The following is a 24,828-nucleotide window of genomic DNA, read 5'->3' on the forward strand; positions in this document are numbered from 1 at the left end:
ATGATGTGTCCTCTGGTGAACCATAAAAAAAACACAATGACTCCTACTACATCCAAATACTTTAAATTTTATCATATTAAACGGCAGAGAAACCAGAATAGGTGCTTTATAATTTCCTAAAATAGATCACACTTACTTTATGTGTTTCTACAAAGACTGTTATGATTAACACATCTATTATAAAATAAGGTGAAATAAATATAGAACTTTATTTAAAAAGTTAAAAACATGTTAGCACTAGTGTATTGGCCTAAAGGATGTAGACCACTGAGATAAAAACAAATAAAACAAAATTGTGTGGGGCAAACAGTAGTAAATTGTAAAAATGTAGGCAATTAACCCTTGTCTATTTCAAATCAAACAAGAGGAGTAGCCAACAGGATATCACAATATTTTGAGTTACAAGCGCGACTGAAGGCAACATGACTGCCTGTGAGAAAACATGAGGCTTTTTACATTTCACATTTAGCCTAGAAGATACAGTCTATAGCTTCGAGGATCTTTGAAATAAAGGCGGAATTTACTCATTGTTGTGAATGTGGGGGAAATATTCCATAATTTTATTTTAAATGTACAGTATATTCACTAACAATAAAAAAACAGTACGTTGACGGGGGTGTAGAGATAGAGTAGAGATAAGGAAATCGGCTATATGAAACCAAAAAACATAAACAGTCTCAGAAGTATGTCACTGTCTCGTCTGTGCAGCGCCCCCTGCATCAACGTTTGCAGTGCGCTGGCTTGCAGGCGGACGTGCATGCACGCGAGCAACAGATCCGAGCGCATGCGCAATTCATTGTTTTGACTGAAAATGCCGTCGGTTTCGAAAACGGCGGCCAATGCGTCCCCTCAAACCGAGAAACCTACCCACTATACGTGAGTAAAGCTGCTGCAAAGAAACAACTAAATCGCTCGTTGCTAAAAGTGTTATTTGCACGTGTACCTATGCGCGTTTGCATTTCTTGCATTCCTCAACTCTTGTCTATGTGTTAAAAACATGGTGCTTTTCCTGGCTTTGTGACTACCTAACGTAACATAGCAAACAGCGACTGCACGCTAACGACATCAGCCCTAATGTAGGAAACACGGACATCTTAAAACACTTAATTGACAAGCCAATCGTTAACGGAGTCGTTTACAGTTGTTTTACACAGTTGATTAATTGATTTAGATAATCCTTTGAATGTTATACCGTCAACTCGGTCTGCTAATTGATTAGCCAGGAACTCGCTAACCAGTCTGCTTGTAAATAGCTCGGCCTTATTTTGAGTTCCTTCTTGCTACGCACATTTATAGACGTACGCTCAGGGACTTTCAACAAGTGTTACGTCGAAATACGTACGTAGTTTGCTCTCTGAATAGCGAGCTGACGTTAGTGACCCAAAATATATTGTAGACTACACCACTAGCAGATAACACGACACATCACTGGCTCTGAACTAATTCCTTGCCTTCAACTTATTTCTTAGTTAATAGTCATTTAAAAACCCGGTTCCTGATACATTTTTTGTTTTCCCTTGTTTCAGATACTTGAAGGAGTTCAGGACAGAGCAGTGCCCGTTGTTCCTCCAGCACAAGTGTACACAGCACAGACCCTTTACGTGCTTTAACTGGCATTTTCTCAACCAGCGGCGAAGACGACCCATAAGAAGAAGAGACGGAACTTTTAACTACAGCCCCGACGTGTACTGCACGAAATACGACGAGACCACAGGCATTTGCCCAGATGGAGATGAGTAAGTGCCTGTTGTGTCAGAGTGTCATGATACAGCTACTGACAAATGGCTGATGTTTTGCTGACATGTTTGGGATGAGGACTGTTGCAGCTTAATAATGAAACCAATCAGAACTTGAATCAAATCAATATACAACAAAAATATTGAATGCAGTTCATCAGGACATTGCATCAGTGGTAGATAAGTGTTTCTGTCATCCCTCGGCTTCCCTTAAATGGCTTTGGGCTGGTCTTCATTGGGAGGCATTATGTGGATATACCTCTGGTGTCTTTCTTCTAAGTAGTACTTCATTGCTTCACATAGTGAGTTTTACAGAGACCAAAACAAACTGTAGCACTTTTTCATTGCGTTATGTATTTTACAGACCAAGGAGGAACTGCTATGTAGCTAACTGTTCTGTAGTGATATTTGCAGGGGACTGAAAGCCTGTGTTTTTATTATGTTTGTGCATTTTGAGGGTCATTCTTATAGATTAAAACTTTTTTTTTATTTCACCAGTTTGCTGTGGCTACAGTAGCACACAGTGTAGGATAAGCAAGTTCTCTGATTAATGACATATGTGCATATCAGCACAGCAGGACCTGAACTGAGGTTATACACTGCCAGTCTTGTTATAAAAAGCCAATTTGATACACTAAGAAAGGATTTTGTGCTTTTGTAATCAAACATTTCCCAGCACTGAAAATAGTGCTCTAAAGAGATGATGGAAAATTGTAAATTGTCAACACAAGTGAGGAGTGCAAAAATAAGAATTCTGTTATTTTGCAATTTATTTATTTACACAAGAAATAGGATTTGATTGGTAATTGCTTGGTGAGCAGCATTTACCAACTAACCAACCAACCACCATTTCTGATTGAACTCACCCTTTATGTGGCATGACTGCACCTCTTTGTCTTTGAGATAAGGCTGCTTGACAGGTTGTCTCTAGATGCCCTCCATCATTATATTCACTGCTACTACTATTAATTTCAGCTAATGCCAACTTGTGATTTGATGCATAAATATTTTCGGCCCTAGCCTTATATTTTCAAGTGTCTGTTCCCCACAGTGTTCCTACAATAAGATACCAATTTTGTTTGTTTTGCACATAGCATCATTTGTCCTATGTCATCACATGGGAAAAAACACTTTCTAAACATTTTGTGACAGGCTTGTGGCTTTAGAGGAGTCAAGTAATTGCTAAACTGTCTGCTCGCACAGAAACTAGATATGTGAATTCTCAAAAGGGGTGGCAGTGGCTTTCCCCTTTAATTTTCAGCAGGTAGTATAGAAAGACTGCAGCCTCTCTATTTGACTGGGAATTAAAAATGGCACAGCATTTAATTGAGTCCCACATAGAAATAAAAAAAGAAATAAGATTATTGAACTAATATAAAATAAATGACTGCAATCCTTACAATTCCACCTCATGCCAATGGCAGCTATTTTTGTATGACCTTATGTGTTGCTATAGCAACTGTTGCTACTCAAGAAAGGAAAAATTGGTTTATTCAAGAGGCTTATTGGCCATATATATCTTGAGGCATTGCTGGCATTACAGCCCTGCATTCCCTCATTTTATTGCAATTTATAATCCTTGTGGTTTTCTAATGAATTGTTTGGACCATGTCTTAAATGTCAGTGCAGTGCTTGCCTGTTTCATGCTTTTCATAATCATGTCCTATGAAACACGCTGCTTGCACAGATGTTTTAAAATTGTACTCTACAATCACATCTTGGATTTGAAGGAGGAACATACAATTTAAAACATATTTGTGCTATATGTTGTGTTTATTTTGGACAGATTTGAGGTTTGGCCTGCACTTTTTGTGCATTATTTTAATGTCATGCCAAATCATTTTTATTCAAATGTTTTATTTAGATCAACTGATAAAATATTTCAATGTTGTATCCTTGCTTCCTTAGCTGTCCTTATTTACACCGGACCACTGGTGACACAGAGCGCAAGTACCATCTACGCTATTACAAGACTGGCACTTGTATCCATGAGACAGATGCTCGAGGGCATTGTGTGAAGAATGGCCTCCACTGTGCTTTTGCTCATGGGCCACATGATCTCCGACCTCCAGTCTATGATATCAGGTGACATATAAAGCAAATAGTGGCCTCTCTTTTCCCTGCCAAATTTTTCACTCATACGCCACGCAATGGAATGGACAAATCAGCCAATTTAGGCATAATGTAAACAGAATACCTGTATTGTAGGGGTTTAATGGATCGCTAGACACATGGTTTGATTTGTAACTATATTTTTAGGGCTCACCTCAGTTCATTTCTAATAAAAAAAAAAAAATACAAACACCTGAAACTAGATAAACATGTTTTATTGAGCTCTGTGCTGCTGAAAGAGTCAGTGAGAGGATAGCTCCCACAAGACTTTAAACAAAAAGCTTCCTGAGTAAAATGTTTACTGTAGTGAAAATTCAGGAATTAAACTGATAAACCCTCTGCATAATTATTCCATTATCTTTCCTGGTTTTCTTGGTATTTTGCTGTTACACCTGCCTATAGCTAATGTTAAGACACTTTATATGTCAGATAGTCCAGTATAAGACGGTGTAGTCCCTCATTCGTCCAGGAGTGTTCTATCGTAGAAAAGGTTTCAGTCGTAGTCATCTGGACACTGTTTTCAGAATCAAGACGTTTCGGCTCCCATCCGGAAGTCATTCTCAATTGAGAATGACTTCCGGATTCTCATGTCCAGTATAATGTGTCACTTGTCTTTGTATTTGTCTGTATAGTATTTTGACATTTAGATTCAGCAGATATCATTTGATAAACATGTGCAGTTTAAAGATAAAATTGGATGGTGATTGGTTATGTGAGAGAGGCCAGTGATTTAGTAATTCAGCGTTATGCTATATTTAACAGTTTTTTTAGATAGCAAGCAAGTTTAACAACAGAATAAGTTTAAGGATGTTCAACCAAGATATTTTTTTTTACTTTTTTGAGGAATTGGGGATGAAATTAACATAAATTTTATGTGCACAGAGAGATCCAAGCACAAGAGGCTCTTCAAAATGGACAGTTGGGATCTGGGGAAGGTATTCCTGATCTGCAGCCTGGTGTATTAGCCAGCCAAGCTATGATTGAGAAAACTCTGTCAGAAGACCCCCGGTGGCAAGGTGAGTAACCCCCACTCTGATGATAATGGGCTCATGCAGTGCCAAATCACTTTTTAATGTCCTGCAAAATATAAGGAAAAATGACATTAGTTCTTTGTGCCTTTTTTGCAGATACCAACTTTGTTTTAGCCAATTATAAAACAGATCAGTGTACTAAGCCCCCAAGACTATGCAGACAGGGCTATGCTTGCCCCCACTACCACAACAGTAGAGATCGGAGACGAAATCCTAGAAAGTTCAAATATAGGTAAGATATGACTTAGTTTAAGTTAAAACAACAAATGGTGTTAAGTTGTGTAATTGTAATGGGTTAAAGGTTCTGACACTATGAATGCAGGTCAACTCCTTGCCCTAATGTGAAACATGGGGATGAATGGGGCGAGCCCTCAAAGTGTGACAGTGGAGACAGTTGCCAGTATTGTCACTCTCGCACTGAACAGCAGTTTCACCCAGAGGTGAGTGAATTGAGTTTTTCTGAAAATTAACAGGTGGAGGATAGGTCGTAACTTAAAAGAAAAAATAATTATTTATTTGTATTTGTTAAATGAGCTGTATTATTGTGGGCTGGACTTGTATACATGCAGCATGACAGCATACAGAAGATGACAGCAGACATTCATTAAATCCCCAAATTGACCATTCAAAAGCATTTTATGCCAAGTCTATAGAAAGTAAAATAATATAAGTAGTAGTAGTATTAATAATAATAATTAATAATACTGATGATAATAATAATGAGTACCTATAAAAAATGTTATGACAGTGTAGGCTCTTTTACCCAAGCCTTAAAACTACTAGCTGCCAAAACAACCATAATAAATATTATATGTAATGTGAGAAATTTGGTTTTGACTGTGTAATCTTGCCGCAAGTTCAAGATAATGTATTTATGAGGTTTTATTGTTTTGTTAATGACATTGTAGTTTCTTTGATGTAACACTGTGGCTTATCAGTTTTTCCAATGGCAGACATTGTAACTTTGTATCTCATTGGCTTATGATTTGTTTTTCCTTTTCTAAGATCTACAAATCTACCAAATGCAATGATATGCGACAAACTGGATACTGTCCCAGAGGACCGTTTTGTGCATTTGCACATGTAGAAAGTAAGTCAAAATTTGTAAATACTGTCTCAGTACTCGGGTAGAGAATTACAAATCTATGAAATTTTTTGTTCTTTTTTGAGTTAAGGGTTTTATATACACACTTGTGAGGACATTTTCTTGGTTTTCCCAAATTTTAAAATATACACCGTTAACCTTCCTGTTGTTTTAAACACAGCCACAAGGAATGTTAATGTTATTGGACGTTGGCAACCTGGTTGTAAACACACTATATGATGATTTAATATTTATTTTAATCCTTTCAGGAATTCCCTCTACAGAAGAAACCATGAGCTCATTGCTAACAGTGATACAGTCAAGTTCACAGTCCCAGCTGGGCTCTCAGCAGTATTCAGAATGTCCAGTCAGTGAGTGGAACAGTGGAGGCAACTCCACCACCAGTGCAACCAGTAGCAACGGACAAGTAGGAAGTGTATGTTTTCTCTGTTGCTATGTCAGTCCTTCAATAGGAAATTTATCAGAATCAACTCGACCAGGGTATTGGATTTCAAGAGTGGATACATTTCTTAAAATTTTATGGATGCCTGCTTTTGTAGCTACATAAATCACAATACAGCTGATGCAAATCTGCCATTTACTTATCGATATGTTGTTTACTCTGCTCTCATTTTTCTGTTGGAATGTTTTTTACACATTGATTTGTCATTATTACTGTTTTCTTTTACTGTTTTACATTTCATTACTACATTGTTTTGAAACAGTCAATTTCTCATTTAAAAGCGATAATGAATGACGATAATTCAGTCATCACCTTCATAGTCCATTCAGAATAATGGTTTTATTTATTTATTTTTATCATTTTATTAAGATCATGTGCACTTCTCTTTCTCAGGTTTCATGTTCTAATAGCTCAACTCTAACTCCAAGCTCAGGAAGCGACAGTTTGTTATCCCCAGTGGGATCCATCAGCAGGCCCAAATCCTTAACTAATAGTAGTTTATGTTCAGAGTCCACCACATCCAGTGTCTCCTCTCTGACGTCTAACTATCCTAAAGCTCCGGGCTTTGAACGTGAGGATCAGGTACACAGACTGCTCTCTTCAGCTTTAGAAAGAATATAACACAACTAATAGACAACTTAGGGCTTTACACTTAGTGTATCTCTGTCATTCATTTTGTATCACTTTTATTTATTTCTCACTCATTATTTGCCATGTCAGTTTCATTTCATCACTTTGAGCCATTTCCCCATGAATTGCATTGTTTTTAGGTCTTAGTTTTGAGACAATTTCATGTGTTGGGTGTTCTTTGGTTCTTAAAAAATCATTAGTATCTTATCACTTGATGAGAGTTCTTGAAGTATGAAGAAGCTATTAAGTATCAAGTAGTTCATGCCTGGGTGATTTGACTACAAACAATCAGACTGCCTAAAAAATATTTTCACACTGCGTTCACGGCCAGGAGTATTTGTAACCCCACACTAAGAATTCTCTTCAGGTTGATTTCACTGCTTTCTAATGTTGTAATTACAGAAGAATGCTGCCCGCTCAGTAAAATGTGCCTGTCTCTATCATTCTGGACATTCTGTAATCAAAGGCAATATGTTTGAATCATTCTTAATGTGAGTGGCAGGCAGAGTCAAGTTACATGATCAGTTTACACACCTTGGATTCTGATCGGATGTACTTCAGTAGACAGTTACCACATAAATTATGACAATAACAAGAACTACTGGAAATCAGCAGTATTTAACGCTGCTCCAGAGCATGTTACCAAGTAACAGTTCCATTGGGGAAAGTGAATAATGCTTAATACAAAAAGTCTTTGTATAAATAGGCTCTTTTATTTTTGTCAGCCTATGGCTAATTGCAGTGTAAAAAAAAAAAAAGCTTTTTTAATTGATGTAAGCTGTCTGGATATAAATTAGAGTTTTGTCACTAAAATGTGCCGTTTCTGTGTTATTTGATCATTTTTAGATTAAGAACAAGGGGCAGGATCAGAAATTGATGGACCAAGAAAAACAGGTTTGTGTTCAAATGGGTTACTTTGTGGTAATAGCTTGATGATATTACATAATATGTAATGTAATTAATGACATTGGGAATTAAACAAACGCCTTCTGTGCTTTCCTTTTAGACACAAAATACTGTATTCTCTGCGGTGAACCCTTTGGCATCAAGCTTTACCTCCAGTATAACATCCAGCTTGGCCTCTAGTATTGGCTCAGATAGTTCTTCACCCACCACTTTATCAACAATGAATGCAAAAGCCACTCCTTTCTATCCAGGAAGCAACACAGTGGAGTCTGTCATAGGTATGTATATGTAATGTCAACTGTAAACCATTCGAGCTGACTACTGCCACTCTTTATTTTGTTGTCAAATGTCAGCCAGATGTGTTTTGTTTTCCGTCAGGATCTGCTCTTGACCTCAACTTCAGTGACATTAATGTTGCATCTCTTGATAAGGAGTTCGAGGAGCAAGACAACAGTGTAGGACTGGCAAGTAAGGACACATAGTTTGCTAAAGTACTTTCAGTTGTTTGACCAGTTGATCACAAATGGTCTCATCATAATTTGTTTAATTTTTTTTTCAAAGCAACAACAGTATTTAATTTGTCCCCACAGGTCAAAGGGTGCTAGGTGGATCTGCTCCAGTTAACATTCCTGGCTCCCTGGCACGATCGTCCTCTTTTAATTCCTCCTCATCACTCTCCACCTCCCCACTAAGCTCCCTCTCCCAGTCTCTGTCGCAGTCCCTGCTGTCTGGGACGGTATCACAGCAAAATCAACCTTCAAACATGTTAGCCAAGCATGAACATGGCCTCCTGGGAACACCCACCTCCTCTTCCCAGAACTCTTTGGGTAAGCTGATAGCGTCAGACATTTTGCTCCAAGTGAGCACTTCAGTATTGAGCACTTCCTTTAACTTTACTTACATGTTTAATCCCGTTCCATATGCATAAATTAAGATTAATTAAGAAGTATGAGTTTGATTGTGTAAGGGACAATATTTTTCCCAATGGAACAACTATTCACTTTATGCTTGGTCTTGTGATTTTAACACATCACTCACCTAGGCTTGAATGGAGGTCCTAGCAACATTTGGGACTTTGTAAGTGGCAGCTTTTCACCGAGTCCATCTCCAGTTTTCAGCAGCCTAACCTCCACAACCAGCACTGCTGATCTAGCCCGCCTTTTTAGAGAGCTGGACGAGGCCAAGAGGAAGATCAAACAATGGGAGGAGGCCTGGCATCAGGTCAAGCAAGTCAGTGTTATAAATTAACTGTCACTGTAATACATGTCTTAGAGCCTTTTCATAGATAACGAGTTTGTTTTTGTTTTTAATCACAAGACTCAACTTTGTTCCAGGCCTGTGAAGCTTGCCAGAAAGACGCTCATGAAGCAAAGGAACACGCAAAAACGTCCGAGGCAGAGCGGCAGCTGGCAGAACAGAAATGGGAGGAAACAGAGCGTAAGCTGAAAGAGCTCCAAGGGGACTTTGATGTGCTTTGTCGCACCCCTGGAACACCTCTTCTACGTAGCTATGGAGAGCTGGACAAGCTCCCCTTGTCAAAGCTTCATTCCATCCAGAGTCAGCTGCGTAATGACCTAGACCTTATAGATGGGGTAAGAAAGACTAGATCACACACAGCATTTCATTTGTAGCATCTGCATAGTTTTAAGACGGTTTATCAGGCTATCATTCAGATCTACGTTTTGTCATCAAGCATGCTTATTTGAAAAGTCTGCATGAACTGTATTTTCCTAAGTTGCAGCTGATATTCATTCTTTTCTTCTCCAACAGGTAATATATCAGCTTCAGTCAAAGAAATGTATAGTTTGCCAAAAGCATGATCGTTGCATTGTTCTGCAGCCTTGCCAACATTATGTACTATGTGAGAACTGTGCACCTAGTAAAACAGAATGCCCCTACTGTAGAACAAAAATATTGAAGTGGTGATGTAAAATTACTCAAGGTACTATTTAAAGAATTAGCCCTTTGAAAAACTACTAATAGATATTACATTTTCTAAATAGCAATGTCTGTTTCATACAGTGATTGAATTAATTTAGAATAAAATGATGTTTGACTGACAAAACAAATAGTATTATGAATCAGATTGTGTACATGGGATTCAGTCATAATAATATTTGCTCATTTTATGTGCACATTACCTTGGCAACCAGATAGCTTTCTGTATGCAAGTTAGAATATTAAATTACCTTGAGATGCCTTTTCTCAAGTCTTCAATCATGATTCGGGCACTCTAAAGGACATAAATCTTGTGTGCAGGTATCTACATTTTGTTTACACTTTGTTATAAATACATTTTGGCTAAACAAACAATGCAGCTATGCTTTCCCCAATTAAAATGCAAATATGCATTGCCAACCTGACATATTGCTCTTACAATAAAATACAAAATTACAGATTCAAAAAAAACAAACCGGACCAATAAACATGGTTAAAAGCTGTATACACAGACATTAATGAGTGTGAGTTTGTATTTCTGCTCTCAAGTTTTGCTGTTTATGGATTCTTACTTCACTGCACTTTGGAATTAGTGTGGGTAAATCTCTGATCTCCTGAGGTTGCTTCTTCTTTACTTAATGCACTTAAAGTTTGAAGGCATTTCAACCCCAGCTTTTCAGAAAATACTGTGGAAATGTGTGTAAAGGCAAGAAAAGGTTTTAGTAAATCTGTTACATCACAGATTCTTGTGTTTGAAGAAAGAAAACATACTCACTGTAACTTTAATATTATATCTTAACTGAAATAGATAATACTCTAAGTCTTTAGGTCATTTTTCACTCATTCTGAGGGTGGAAAAAGTTTGATAAACAAAGTATCCTTTGTAATAATATCAAGGAGAGTTAACCTGTAGCCTACTGAGCTCCGTAGGGGATTTTGAAAATGAACATTTCCTCATTGTGGATCAAAGCAGTCCCACATAATAACACAGACATATAGACAAAGCCATTGATGATATTTCACCACAATAGCTAGTCCCATAGGCATTCCAGGTTGGTATCTCAAATGCAAGGAAATCACCATGTAAATATACTGCCAGGTAATGTTGAATTCACTCACACTCAGCTAGTCCAGTGATGTTAAACATAAAATGGGCAAAACTCAAAGCTGATTTTTCTTTAATCAAAGAGGAATACTAAATCTAAATCAAAGAATTCACTTGGGAGCTTCTGGGAACAATTCAAGAAACCAGACATCCAAGAGCCTGAATGTGACTGATACTTGATGCAGAAATCATATTTTTGTTTTAGCCTAATTAGTCTGAAATTCCAGAAAAAAAACATTTGTGTGCCATTTACAGAGCATGGAGCTTCCAAAACGGATGTGAGAAATGGGTCGCTGATCAACTTCATTGTACCAGAAAGCACTTGAATGTTTAGAAGCTCCATGCTCTGAGGAATGAATGCACAGTTGCATTCAACACTATAGGGAGTAATTGATGAAAAAATAGTAATCTTTGGCCAAAGTATTGTCCAACAATAGAAACTAAATATGCAGATGTGTAAAATTATTCACATCCAATGAGGTATTAGTGCTGAACCACGCCTGTATCTGTAAATCAGACCAACCAAGGAAACAACAAAACACGAATGCTGAAATTTTGCAGTGTTCCTCTTTAAGTAAAGCCACATTTTCTTAAATACCCAAATTTTCATTAACAATTTTTATTTTTATTTTTATAAATGCAACCAGTCAAGCATCATTATTTTGACCAACTTTCTGAAGAAGTTTGATTTCTTACTAAAGCACTTTGTTGACCTGGGACTTTATTATTAAAGGGTATATAGAAATTTGCTTTAAGCTGCTTTGTAGGTGTTCTTTTGTCTTTTTGTCTTTTTTTTTTATTTAATTTTTTTTCCTATATAAGCTAATGTCTGAAGCTTTTGTGTGTACTGTGAAACATAATTTGAATATTTCATGTTTCCTATTGTTAATTCATGGCATGGTTCTACATATTATTAAGGTTTCGTAGAAAAGTTCCTAATAGTTTCTACTTTCATAGTTAGATTTATAAAATTTCAATCAAATAAGTGCAAATTTAAAATGCATTTTAGGCATAACCAGCAGTTGTAATATCAGTAAGGCACATGCTACATGTTAAGGCTGTTATTCAATCAGTTAGTTTTGTTTTGTAGAGATTTATATAGATTAGCCATTAGAAAAGCATGTATTGTATTTGCTAAAAGCCTGAGATGGTGATTTTTGTAGGAATCTAGCCTCTTGACCTTGTCTAGAACATATCGGCCTCTAACTCGAAAGTGCCTTGCCTTAGTTGAAAAGGTTATGTGTTGAATTGTCAGAGCAAACAGAAGTAGTTGAAGCTTGTGCACTGGTTTCTGCATAATGTGTCTTGTCTTGCATTGACATGTGTATGACTATATGTGTACATATAAATATATGGCGGTGTATTTGGCCCAATCCCATTAAGTATTTATGCAGAAGATAACTGAAAACAAACATTGTCAGTGCCTGTGTCCTGACTTCAACTACCCACCCACTCATTCCTTGGTCGTGGTGCTCTTTTGGTGCAGCTTCAGTCTTTGAAATTAGGTTTTTCAATTAACGTTTGGGAGTATGCAAACAGAACAGGACACATGAATTTGTATAGCAACATATAAAAATGCTTTTAAAACAGTTCAGTAACTTTTGATTTGTTTTATTGTAATAATTCTGCAGTGAATGAAGGAATTCCGTAGTTAACTTGTAAGTTGGATTTTGCGTAGGATTTGTGCTTAGGTTCCTCTAATTGAAATGACCTTCTACTGTGTTTTTATTCTTGCTTTAAATTCAATAGAAAATCATGTATCTCCAGGTACACCTTTTGCTACTTATAAATATGGGAAAATGCATTGTTTACATTCTCATAAATGACAATTAAGCAACTCAGAGGAAAAAAATATCAAGAAAGGTTATGGTATTTCAGCGTTTTCATGATTATATTACAGCATAAGAAGCAGCCTAAAGTTCTGGTATTGCATGTTATGCGATATATTAACCAGCTACAAAAAAATTTAAAAAAAAGTTCGCACTGTGTCACACTGCCAGAATATTTGTATTGACTTATTTTTAGTGTAGTAAAGGCTTAATAATTTCTGCAAGCTTCGCTGCTACTGGAAAAGGTATTAATGTAGTTTCTTGTTATACATTTTTCGATATTTGAATGCATCCACAGCTCAGATTTCAGAAACTATGAAATAATCTGTTTTCTGCTTGACTAAATCTTAATTTGATTGAATTATTCATTTGTAAATGCATTTGAGTCAAAGTTTCAGTACTTTTGTAAATCACTTAGAATGATGTCACACACCTGTACTGCTGTAGATTGTCCCTTTTTTTAAAAAAAATTTCCCCCCTACACTGGATAGCAGTGTACGGTGCAGCTAATTTCACAGGGTCCTCTAGTTTATTTTGTTTAGCCTGTGAAGCCAACTAAATTAATAATGTCTAGTGTGATAATCTAAAAATGAACCAAAGTGGTGTTCTAGTAGCTGTCTAAATATGTATTCTAAAGGGAAGATTTACCCTTGAACAGAATTCAAATAATTGCTGAGGTATCTGACAAATCAGCCTATAGTTGTGAACAGGGCGGGTCTTGCCCAGAGTTATAAATGGCAGGTCAGAGCACCAAGGCCATCCAGATGAAACTGAGGCAAAGTCCAGAATTGTGAGTGGCAGGAATTCTGTTTTTGGATGGGTTTTTATCTGATATTTGATTCAGTAGGACATACTGTATATCCTCGTAGTGAGTAAACAACAGGACTATGCTAATGGCTTTTGCTTACAACATTAATGGACTTGAGCTCATTTTTTGCAGTTTTACCAAAGACCTGTACTGTTGTTATTTCTTTTGTAAAACATTTCATCATTGGTTTGATTTCAGTAAGAAACCTAAATTGATTTTAAAAAGGATTCACCTAGTACCTTAAATAGATGTTCAATAATCGTAATTAATGGCATCTTTTTCTATCTAAAGTTAGCTATAGTGAGTTGATACACAAATGATCAAAAATGCATGCGTCAGATCCTTACAAAATGTGTATTTGTATATTTCATTTTGTGTTAGGTATACATTGACGTTTATGGCAGGTTTGTGCAATACTGACTAGCACATGCTGACCTTAAGCAAGGATTTGGTGTCCATTTAATTGTTGTCTACAGTGAAGGAATGTCAAGGTGAATGACATTTGTGCTTCTGAAGTGGCCATATAAACTTCACTACAACTACTGTTTTGAAGGGTTTTTTTTGTTGATTTTGCTTACTACATAATCTCAATCACTTTGGAAATTGATGGTTATGCATTATATGCTGTTATGATAGGCCTACAGTGACTGTAAGGTGCTTTCTTTCTATCTGACTTTGTTTTCTATTTCTTAAAGCCGTGGTCCAAATTAATTTTTGTTATTTGTAAAATTACAGGGGACAGATGATGATTGTCACAAGCATTAATGGCAGATACAGACATAATTAAAACTGAGTTGTTATGGCAATTTGTTGTTGGCCCTCAATCTCTCTAGTGGTCTACTTGGCCCAATTCAAGTTTTCTAAAAGAAATGAAACAGATATTCACTTGGTAAGCACAGCTTACATTTCTTTATATTTGTTAAATTTATCTCTAATGGACCAATTACACTTTCAAGTACATCTGTGCCTTTTAATAATTACATAATGTTAATTGGTATCAAGAGAATACATCTCTGAGACAGTGTTTGGTGTGAGTCAGATGACAAAATATAACATGTTTAATTAGAATCAAAATTCCAGTGCCTTACAATATTTTTGTGGACCACAATGTGATTTCTAAATGATCTTCTGCATTCAGGCCACTTGAGCTGAAAGGAAAAAGGATAATCTAATGAGATTTGCTTCACTAGTTCCACAGGAGGAAGCAATGGTTATAATTGACTGATAATCGTCTATTTCTGTATTTGCCATACCATTTTTAAAAAAAAAACAACTAACAAACAAAAAAACAACAAACAGCAATACTTAACCATTGAATACACAATTTTGATCTCAATTAGTCATTTGGCACCAAAAACTCAATTGTCTGTAAGGAAAAGCACCAAATAGGAAGTATCTTGTAAATTAACTGTAATAGATGTATCATTATGTTCTGCATTGGAATAGTTTAATCTATTTTACATTATTGTTAGTTGTTGTGTTGTCTTTTTGTTTTTAATATTATGAAAATGGATCCTGAAGATTTATGCAATCTTGTACATGTATATGAGTATGATGTATGGAGCTGTTCAAATTAAGTAAAATACTAGTACAAGTGTTGTCAAAAGTAAATAATCTGAATGTGGAACCAGTTGTTCCATATACTTTAGAAAAATTTCAGTAGAAATGTTATTTTAACATTGAAGCCCTGAAATATTGAATGTATTGTTCTAAATTAGATATTCAATGAATAGGTCACTGGATATTATGGAGCACAGTTAATTCATTATGATGTAGCATCTAGTTGTGAACTGCTATTCAATAAAATTTATTAGAACTAAAACAAATGCAAGTTTTCAAGTTTCTATTTGTCAGCATAGTGCGGAAATATAAGGAAAGGAAATGTGTTTTTCTCAGGGTAATACAGTGATTTAATGTGTTAAATCTGAGGAAACTGCATTTCATGGATTTATTTACTTAATGTCAGTGGGTTTAGACATTATTTATAGATAAGTCTTAGAATACTAGATTTTTCTTTTCTACATTGAGGATTGTGTACCGCATATTTTCTGTAGTGTACTACTAGTTTGTTAACACTTGTTAAATTGTTACACTACAGTTATGCAATGGTTTACAGAGTTCACAAAATTATTTTTATCATCTTGAGAATTAAAATAATTTTTCATCTGAAATGTGTGAATACTCTTTGTCTCAAACATGCAGAATAAAGTTCTTAAAATAATGTTTGTGCCTCCAAAAGTCGAGTGGAGACCAGAAGGGAAAGGTGATTTATTTATTTATTTTCAGGGGGAAAACCATTTATTACATTGCATTGACTTGAAAAGTATTATCTAAAACACGTCTTTACTGAACAATTGGAATTAGAAATTACATTTTTCAGAGCAGACATGAAAGTGTCAACTGATGTAGCTTAACCTTATTGTGCTTGTACACGTGCACCCATTGGCACAATGGTATGACAGCTGTCAGGAGACAAGGCATCAAATAGGCAGCATATCAGCTGCTCGGCCTGGAGGAGAGAACGCAACAAAAATAAGTTCAAATGTGACTATTTAAACAACAAAACAAGATTTCATGTCAGTACAACAAATTTTAACAGCATTACACCTGGTTGGTTTTCATAAAGCATCTAAAATAAACAATGTTTATTATGAATAAATAAAGGCCTTGAAGAAAAAGCTGAAATATAGTCATGATTTACCTCTTCCTCACTCTCGGGGTAGATAATCATTTCCCCTACTTTTTCTAGGTCTGACCTCTCCTTGTAAATGCTAGTGTAACAATGAGAAGCACAGGGAAATGGAAAAAGGTTTTTATATGTAAATATTCTGCATGTCCGCACAAAAGCTTTGAGTTGTCTTTTTCCATACCTTTCCAGGATCAAGTTAAAGCAGGTCACAATCGTTTCCCCTTGCAGAGCCATGATGAGAAAGGCACAGGGTGCCGTGTAAAGATGAGCCATCTTTTAAGGACACAAGAGACCAAGAAAATCATCTGCTGATTGCTCTCTGTAAGTAAGCACTAAAGAAACTTATTTCAAAGCCAAACTTCTCACCCTCTCATTTCTTCGTGATGACACTTTAAGTGTCTCAGCGATATGTTTCCACTGCTCATTATCCAGTATGCTCATCCTCCCTGCCACCAGATGGCAGCCTGACCTCAGCAGCTGCTCCAGCATGTCCAGCTGGGATGGCACTTGGCTGAGCGGTGGAGCATTTAAGGGTATCAGCAGACAGGTTGTCTGCCAGAGAGCACTGTGTATCAGGGACCCTGGTACCAATAAACAAGCAAAACAGGACATTTGTTTTTTACATGGCTTACAAAGGTCATCTGGAACAGAGTCATATTTCAACATCCATTCCAGAGGAGTCCCTGCCAAAGTCACAATAAATGATCAAATCATTTACAGCATTGCACTTAACAAAAGTTATCAATACATATAATTGTCTGTTTATGAAAATAAAACCCAACAAGTAGTCCAAACCTCCATTTGGGCCTGATGCCATCGAGGGTGACAGACTTTCCTGGGCCACAGGGGCCAGTGTGCAGCTCTGTTCACGCTCCACGGAGGTTAAAGGGTCTAAGCACATGCTGAATATCTGAACCAAGAAACCAAGCACAAACACAGAATGTTTATCGGTCAGAAGTACAACCCAAGTACTAAGTCTTGTGTGTGACACGTGTACCTGCTCTTGTCTCATTGTGCTGGTCTCAGTACAGCAGACCCCTTGTGGAAAAAGCCTCTTCACATCCTGAATTGCTTTCTGATATGATCCAGATCCTATAACATTGGTTACCAACATTTTGAACATACAGTAAGGCAAGGCAAGTTTATTTGTATAGCACATTTCATACACATAGGCAATTCAAAGTGCTTTAAATGGCACACTAGTACTTTAGCATACATAGCAATCCTGTTCTTCAATGTGTACTAGTGTGCAGTACAGGGCACTGACCATAGATGCCATTGCATGAATGAGCCATGCCATAACAGGTCGTCCGCAGGGATGAGTCCTCTTGGCCCAACACATCCAGCAGCCTCCTCACTGCATTCTCCCCCTCAAGGCAGAGAGCCAGTGAGGAGCCAGAGCACAAGTACTCCACATGGGCCTCCAAGTGTGAGGGGTCCTGCAAACATCAACTAACACTGTATGAATTATCAAGGTTTATGTTTTGCATAAAAGGAAAGCTAATTTTTTTCAGTCAGACAATGATTTGCAGTTACACTTTCTGCAGGCAGTAGTGAGTTAGCATTGCTTTTGTCTAGGGTCACTACACGCAGGCCCACCAACGTGAGGCCCCTCAGCTGGAGTTTGCGGACTATTTTAGCCAGAGCATGATTCCAGATTCTTGGCTTGAGCAGGCACACAGTGAGTAGCATCTGTGGATCTGAACAGAAAGTTAGCTTGTTACTGAGCCTATGAGCCAGAAAACTATCTGCATGTTGAGTCAAAGAGAGTTTATCAGAAAAAAAATGCTCCTCTGGCAAATTACAATATAAAAATAATGTGCAGTTATTAGAAATCTACTTTTAGATATAACTACATCAACTAATGCCAGAAACAATATCAAACAAGCTCAGCATGGTTGTTGTAAATCTAATTTAAGATGGGCTTGTTTTCCTGTTTTGCACAAACCTTTTGTACTGCTGTTCTGAGAAAGAAACTTCCGAGGTGGGTGTACACTGTGGTCTGTAGGGGAAAGAAGTGGGGTGATGAGGCTATTCCCAGCTTATACACACAAGACTGTCTGCTTATTTCTCCTTAAATGTTGTGATAGGCTCAAATTCTTCAAACTGGAGCATGCTTCAAGAGATTTGATTTTAGTCTTGGTATCTGATTGCATGTTTTATACAGCACTCAACAAACTTACCAGGAATCATCTCATGCTCAAAGAAGAAGAGGGAGGCTTGTCTGAAAGCCACTTCAGGTGTGGGTGACACCAGGACACTGAGGCTACCAGGGTAATCGTGTGGTAGGAGCTTCCTCAGTGAAGCAAGAGCATTCAACCGTCTAAGAGAACACACTAAGGCAGGAGAGGACATCAGATTGTCAAGGCTGTCGTGACACAGCTGCTCTCCCACCTCGTATGGAATCAGTTCCTGAGCCTGAAGTCGAGTCAACGCAGGCAGACACTTCAGGCCAAGCAGCTTGAATCCTCCATGTTGTACATCACCTTGAATATAAATTAAAAAAACATTGCAACTATTGAAAAATAAGAGGGGTAGAGGAATGCTGATGAAATAATTCAGTCACATACACACATATTTGTTTATTGTACTTTGTATGCTGCTGCGTGTATTTGACAGCGTATTTTGTTTGCTGCCACCTCCCGTTCCAAAGCCCAGGACAGGCTGTTCTCTCAGAAATACAGCTGAACTTCACCCACCTTCTGGCCCTTCTGTCAGCACTCTGTGTAGGAGGCTCAGGCCTTGGCTCATGTCCTTCCCACACAAGGTCAAAATCACCACCTGCTCCATGTCAGAGTTGGATAAACACTTCTGATGGGACAGGATCACACTGGAAGGATCTGGCACTGGCCACATACATCTTACTAAAAAGAAAATATACATAAGAAACATAAAAGGGCAGCAGCAGAGGAGCATCTACTAGAATCTTTACTGACACGGTGCGACACACAGTGCTTACCAAAGATATGGAACAGGTAACTGCTGTAAGGCACAGTGTGGAAACAGAAACTTGGCTCTACTGTGTGAACAAGTCTGGTGTGGATGCAACCCAGAAGCTTTTGCGCCTTAAGCCCTGTCATTAGGGCTGAAACAATATGGAATATGCAAGGTTATTTTATTGACAAAAAAAATTGTAGATAATGTAGATTTTTCACATTATTATGTGCACATTTTTACTTATCATATAAAGATTGTTATTATTATTATTTTTATATAATTTGAAATGGAATATAGACCTGCTGGCAGACTAACACTGTGGTGCATCGCATTTTCTTTCCTCAGTAACAACACCAGACAGTGAGAGGGCAGCTCCAGCTCCTCCTGATCCAGCGTCACAGTATGTGGACTGCAGAACACAAGTGCCTAGAGAAAACATACACAGGCTTCAAAACTGTGAAGGAAAATACAGAAGTACAAGGAGAAATCTGTGCTTCTCTTGTTTGAATTACAGCTAAATGTTCCATTATGATATAAATGTCTTAATTTTATTACCAACTCCAAGGTCTAAGAACCAAAATCCATACTCCTTTCCACCTCTACATGTGTCTCTAGTAAATTGTGAAATTCCCTACAAAACAAATAGTATACAATATAAATGTGTTATCATTAAACAATCAATTACTGACTTTTGTCATGATGTTCAATAAAATCTTATCCTTCTACACACTGTTCTTCTGAAAGTCTGAACTCTGACTATCTTGTAGTTCTACCTGCTGATTGGTGAGTCCAAGGACTGCAGCTCCATTGCTCTGAAGCTGCAGTCTCTGCAGCCCCCTCAGACTGAAGCCTCTGCGTTCACAGACAGCCAGCACTTGGCCATAGCAACACGGAGGCACGCCAGGCGACACCACGAGGAGTAAGTCAGCTATGCAGGGGGAGAGAAGGATTAGCAGCTCCACTCAAGTGGATCTTTGATCCTTGCTGCAAACAAAATTTCCCTCAGGACAGTAAAGATGAAAGTTGAAAATGAAATATGGACACAAGCCAGTTTCCCCCCTGGTGACAGTTTTGGCTCCTTGTTACAGTACCTTTTGTTGTAGCACACAGAAAGGAAGGTGATCTGCTTAAATTGAATAGGCTGCCTCCCACTCTGTCATCCAAGGGTACAACTCTACAAACAAAAGTGAGGGTGACACTATTACACTAACACTAACACTATTAGAATAAAAAACAGTGTCACTGTAATAAAGGGTGCTTTATTACACCATAATAAAGGTGCTAATATATCTACAATACTACCATACTTGTAGGTATATTAGTGAAATTTTGCTTCGTGAAAAGTGTCGTTTAACTTTGATTTAGATTTACAGTTGCACCAAAAAAAAAAAATCATAAATAAAAGCAATTTCAGTTTATCCACAGTTAATATGAAATACCTAACCCTGATTGGGGAATTCCTCCTTTATTATTTCAAAAACATCTCACATTTGGTAAAAAAAAAAAAAAAAAAAAAAAAAAAAGTCTAATGATTAATTGAGAAATAATAAAAAAAAATGTATTCCCAATGTAAGAAATATCACACTGCTAAAATTTTGACAACAAACCTATTCAGAGGCTGGTTGTATTTCTGTGCACTTCCTCCTCTAAGTCTTCCTGAAAACCACAAGCACAGCTCCCTGTGGACTTGACTGGCCAGTGGAGGGGAGTAGAAGAGTGGAGGTTCTTGACTTCTGTAGTGGAGAGGGTTGAGAGATGTTGGAGCTGTCTTTCTGGGCAGCAGAGGATCCAAGGAACTTGTTAAATCTTTCAACACTGAGTGGGCATGAGGGCCTCGGACAGCTAGGGCAAGAACAGGCTGGCAGGTCTCATCAGTTCTCTGGATAACTGGTACAACACCTATGAATCAGAGGAAGAGTTTTTAAAGATTATTTATTCAATGAAGACACTGACAAAGGCCTTAGGCCACAGTTGGATCCAGGACGCACACCAGACCAATGAGCCGGAAGGAGAGTTACTGAGTATTTTATGATAGCTTTCGTTATGTCCTACCAGCACTGTCACTCAGGAAGCCCTGAGGTGGATAAAGGAGCCGCAGACCACACATGTCGAGTCCTGAGTCGAGAACAAGCTGGAGGGTGTAGTGTGTTATGAAGGGATGTACAAAGAAAGCTTTGCACCCCAGAGCAACTGACACCTTCAACAAAAAATAGAGCAAAGTTAACATATATTCAGTTACTCCACCTTTACTGTTATGCCTCTGATTCAGTGCTTTGTAGGATCAAAATAAAGCTGTTAAAAAAGAACAACTACTACTACAAAGTACACCTTTGAAGGACAACATGCTCACCTCTGTGTGCAGCTCTTGTGTGGTCTCTCTGCCTTTACAAACACACTCCTGAGTTTCCACAGTCTGCCAGTAAAACCCTGGACTGAGACTAAATGTCCTATCTATAACCTGAAACACAAAGCCGAGGGAACAGAACACAGTCAACAGAATGCAAAATCATCTGAGTGAAAATATATTAAATCACACTCTCTGAAGCAAACCACCTTTTTGTTGGAGGTAGCAGAGATGAAACAATTTAAACTTGAAGAGGGCAGATGAATGGGAGAGGCATAGGCTTGTTGGTCCAGCAAGTTCTTCAGGTAAGGTAGCCAGCGGGAAATTAGAGTGAGTGAGGTCTCAGAGAGGAACCTGCAGACATGGTTGTAGAAAGGTGCATGGGTGTCTATATCCCTTTTCTACAAAACAAACAAAAAAAAGAACAGCATCAGTGCTCAGATTATCAAACATTGTAAAGCCCAAAGAGATAGTGTTTTCTGTTTTTTTCGCTATTCACCCTTGGTGTATAACTGTGACGAGCCACAGCTAAAACATGCAAAGCCAGTCCATCCTCTGTCCACAGCTGCTGAAGTCCTGCAACCCAGAATGGGACCATTGCACGAACCTCATCTTCATCATGATGTGGGTCTGGGCCAACCTAATACACATAAACAAGTGACCTTTACATGGAGAAGTATGAACTCAGCTTTACAAATAACAAACGCTGTCACACATCAGGAGAGAGAAGCCATTGCTCACTAACCAAAGATAGAAACCAAGCCACTAAAGTGTTGTAGATGTGTGATTTAGTTTCAGCTGTATACAGATGTTTTCTCCTCCCGTGAGCTCTGTCTCCAACCATACCAGGACCGGAGAGGTTGACGATCAGCAGCATACACCCCTTACTTTCAATATCTGCTGGTAGTGTAGTGATTGACTGTAGATGAGATGCTTCCTGAAAAACAAGCCATAATAAGTGTAGGCCATTTTTTAAGTACTGTAAATTGTAAGTTTTGTGGCACTTACAAAATCATAAAGAACATCAGTTCTTTCAGCAGCTGGCTGCTTCTGATTGACAGATTTTGTTGGACGATGTACTTCCAGTTGCTTAAGAATTTGCTGGTGTTGTTTATGTTGTAATGTCTGCTTAACTTGTTGTCTCTGTTGGTCACTATCAAAAGCATTGTCATGGTTAAAATATTGATTTATTGTCATGATGTGCTGAATGAATAAAGAAAAAATACATACCTCTGCTGCTTTCGTTCTTTGATCAAACTTTGCTGAGCTGTTGTTGGGCTTTCCATTTTAGGGTTTCTGTACTCAAACTGTACATGTACACGTAAAGGTTGTTTATCTTTCCACAGATGGTGTGACTCATGGCTATATGTAGACTGTACAGGCTGGGGTAGCTTCTCTTTCAGTTCCTCTGCTGTATATTTATTGGGATATTTAGTCCCACTTCTATTCATCTCCCTTATTTTCTGAAGCAACATACTCTTGCCAGTCACCTCCCTGGAAGCAGAGAAATTACCATATGAACTGAAACAAAATGTGCTGGACTGAGGCTTGACAAATGTTTCTAATGCAGGATATATTTACCTGTCCCCCATCCATGATCCGGTATGCACTTTAAGATTGGGTTTCTTTGCAGGCGGTGTTTCCTGGTGAGTGTTGTGTTTGACCAGTGACTTGGACCCTGATGAAAGATTTGGGGATGTTCTTGGTGGTTGTATTGAAGGATCAGGGCAACGGAGATCAATATATACAGTGGGACATTCCTGGTGGCTCAGCTGCAACTCTGCTGCCATCCTTTCTGATGATTTGTTCCACACATTATTCTGTCTGCATGGAAAAGGTGATGATTATTATTATTATCTTACAAATTTGATCACAAGACCTTAGCAGTGATATGACTTACCTGAGGCGGTTTGGACTTTTCACAGGCTCTGACACAGACTTAGATGACTGGCTGTTACAGAAAGCAACTAGTCTCTCCATTATATTCCCCTGGGAACTGTCCTGATCACCATCTATGAACAAAAATTGGGTTGAAACTATAACACTAGATAGTAAATTAATGATCTACAAACCCTTACTCGCTCACTATAGCTACACTACAGGGGTGTGTGTTATAATTAATTACCTGCTTGTGTTTTCGCAGGTTCAACTGACACACATTGTTGCAGAGACAGCCCATCCTCTCTCAGATTTCGGAGGACGTCATCCAGATCCCACTGGTCAAGCCTCTGAATGTTGTGCGAAAAAACAGTATTTTTTGATAAGAAGGTATAGCACCTAGAGAATATTTACCTGCATTAACCATAACTTGTTAAGATGAACCCTGTCCTCTTTTTTACTTTCTCAAACTCACCGCAAATGAGAGAATGGGAAAAACCTCATCAGATTTTGTGTTGTCCACATTCAGTTTTACGGAGGCATCCAGCTGGGCTCCATTCAACTCCACAATACCTCTCTCACAAACACCTGCCTTTAATGGTGAAACAGGAAAGGAAAAGAACGGCAAGGAAGGAAAAGAAAAGGGTGTATATTTAGTGTATGCCATGATACACTAGTGTGCTTTCCTCTCCCCACAACAGTGGCTGTAGATTAATATAACCTACCTCAACATCAGCATCAGGGTGTTGTGTACCCCACTGAGTTCCAGAGGTGCCTTCTACAATTTCATCATCGTCCAACTTCACACTCTGGCTGCAAGTCTCTTTTGACCAGCATGTCTGTGTTACAGGTTTCAACAGCTCCTGATTGAGAAAACACACAAAATCACACACAAATATCAATCTTTAATGACATTACTACCATTAACACTCATGAGACTATAATTAACTAACCTCTAGTTCATCATCATCAATTGAAAAACTGTCAAAGTCTTCAGGGACCTTCAGGGAAAGACCAGCTGGTCTTTGATATATGGTGATAATCTCTTCATTCTCGGACTGTAATGTTAAGAGGAACATTGGTGTTATTTGCATTTGTAAATCAAGTTATGTATATGTTTTGTAGCTATATGTTGTCAGTTAGCAGCCGTTAGCACATTTTAGGAAGAATAAAACATACTGATGAATCGAAGTCGACGGTCGGTATATGCGCTTTCAAGTAAAATAAAGGAGTTTTTATGTTACCGTTAACGTTACCGTTTATGTGTCGCAATTCATTATTTGAGGATCCTAGTTACCATTGGCAACGGAAAGCTTCTCTGTGTAGCACGTGTGCTTC

General features: G+C 38.0%; 2 protein-coding genes across 10 annotated transcripts; one reads left to right on the forward strand and one right to left on the reverse strand.

Moving 5' to 3' along the window:
• Nucleotides 1-705: 705 nt before the first annotated feature.
• On the forward strand, nucleotides 706-15,468 carry unkl (unk like zinc finger). Of its 6 annotated transcripts, none has more exons than XM_044180545.1 (16): nucleotides 706-876; nucleotides 1,527-1,736; nucleotides 3,645-3,821; nucleotides 4,731-4,864; nucleotides 4,976-5,111; nucleotides 5,202-5,319; nucleotides 5,885-5,969; nucleotides 6,233-6,399; nucleotides 6,820-7,008; nucleotides 7,903-7,950; nucleotides 8,063-8,240; nucleotides 8,320-8,430; nucleotides 8,553-8,789; nucleotides 9,005-9,183; nucleotides 9,297-9,554; nucleotides 9,733-15,468. In XM_044180545.1, the coding sequence occupies exons 1-16, from the start codon at nucleotides 812-814 to the stop codon at nucleotides 9,886-9,888; spliced, it is 2,448 nt and encodes an 815-aa protein (XP_044036480.1). In that variant the 5' UTR covers nucleotides 706-811; the 3' UTR covers nucleotides 9,889-15,468. The 6 variants fall into 6 exon arrangements, with proteins under 6 accessions (XP_044036480.1, XP_044036482.1, XP_044036479.1 ...); XM_044180544.1 differs by having other exon boundaries at nucleotides 707-876; nucleotides 9,005-9,192; XM_044180546.1 differs by having other exon boundaries at nucleotides 708-876; nucleotides 8,341-8,430; nucleotides 9,005-9,192.
• Nucleotides 11,634-24,814, reverse strand: LOC122868523 (dynein axonemal assembly factor 8). 4 transcript variants are annotated; one of them, XM_044180534.1, is made up of 30 exons: nucleotides 24,670-24,813; nucleotides 24,444-24,548; nucleotides 24,216-24,353; nucleotides 23,966-24,082; nucleotides 23,738-23,840; nucleotides 23,513-23,624; nucleotides 23,194-23,436; nucleotides 22,843-23,106; nucleotides 22,621-22,765; nucleotides 22,358-22,549; nucleotides 22,112-22,252; nucleotides 21,822-22,013; nucleotides 21,619-21,726; nucleotides 21,321-21,465; nucleotides 20,876-21,167; nucleotides 20,360-20,442; nucleotides 20,042-20,196; nucleotides 19,568-19,694; nucleotides 19,291-19,416; nucleotides 19,031-19,195; nucleotides 18,515-18,817; nucleotides 18,280-18,333; nucleotides 17,868-18,031; nucleotides 17,599-17,770; nucleotides 17,127-17,423; nucleotides 16,698-16,912; nucleotides 16,513-16,604; nucleotides 16,344-16,413; nucleotides 16,058-16,151; nucleotides 11,634-14,790 (listed from the first exon to the last, which is right to left on the reverse strand). In XM_044180534.1, the coding sequence occupies exons 6-29, from the start codon at nucleotides 23,590-23,592 to the stop codon at nucleotides 16,059-16,061; spliced, it is 3,918 nt and encodes a 1,305-aa protein (XP_044036469.1). In that variant the 5' UTR covers nucleotides 23,593-23,624; nucleotides 23,738-23,840; nucleotides 23,966-24,082; nucleotides 24,216-24,353; nucleotides 24,444-24,548; nucleotides 24,670-24,813; the 3' UTR covers nucleotides 11,634-14,790; nucleotide 16,058. The 4 variants fall into 4 exon arrangements, 3 of the variants coding, with proteins under 3 accessions (XP_044036469.1, XP_044036470.1, XP_044036471.1); XM_044180535.1 differs by lacking the exon at nucleotides 11,634-14,790 and having other exon boundaries at nucleotides 15,901-16,151; nucleotides 17,127-17,241; nucleotides 17,329-17,423; XR_006376141.1 differs by lacking the exon at nucleotides 16,344-16,413 and having other exon boundaries at nucleotides 24,670-24,814.
• Between the last annotated feature and the right edge of the window lie 14 nt (nucleotides 24,815-24,828).

Source organism: Siniperca chuatsi, linkage group LG21 (assembly GCF_020085105.1).
Source record: "Siniperca chuatsi isolate FFG_IHB_CAS linkage group LG21, ASM2008510v1, whole genome shotgun sequence".
Classification (NCBI taxonomy): Eukaryota; Metazoa; Chordata; class Actinopteri; order Centrarchiformes; family Sinipercidae; genus Siniperca; species Siniperca chuatsi.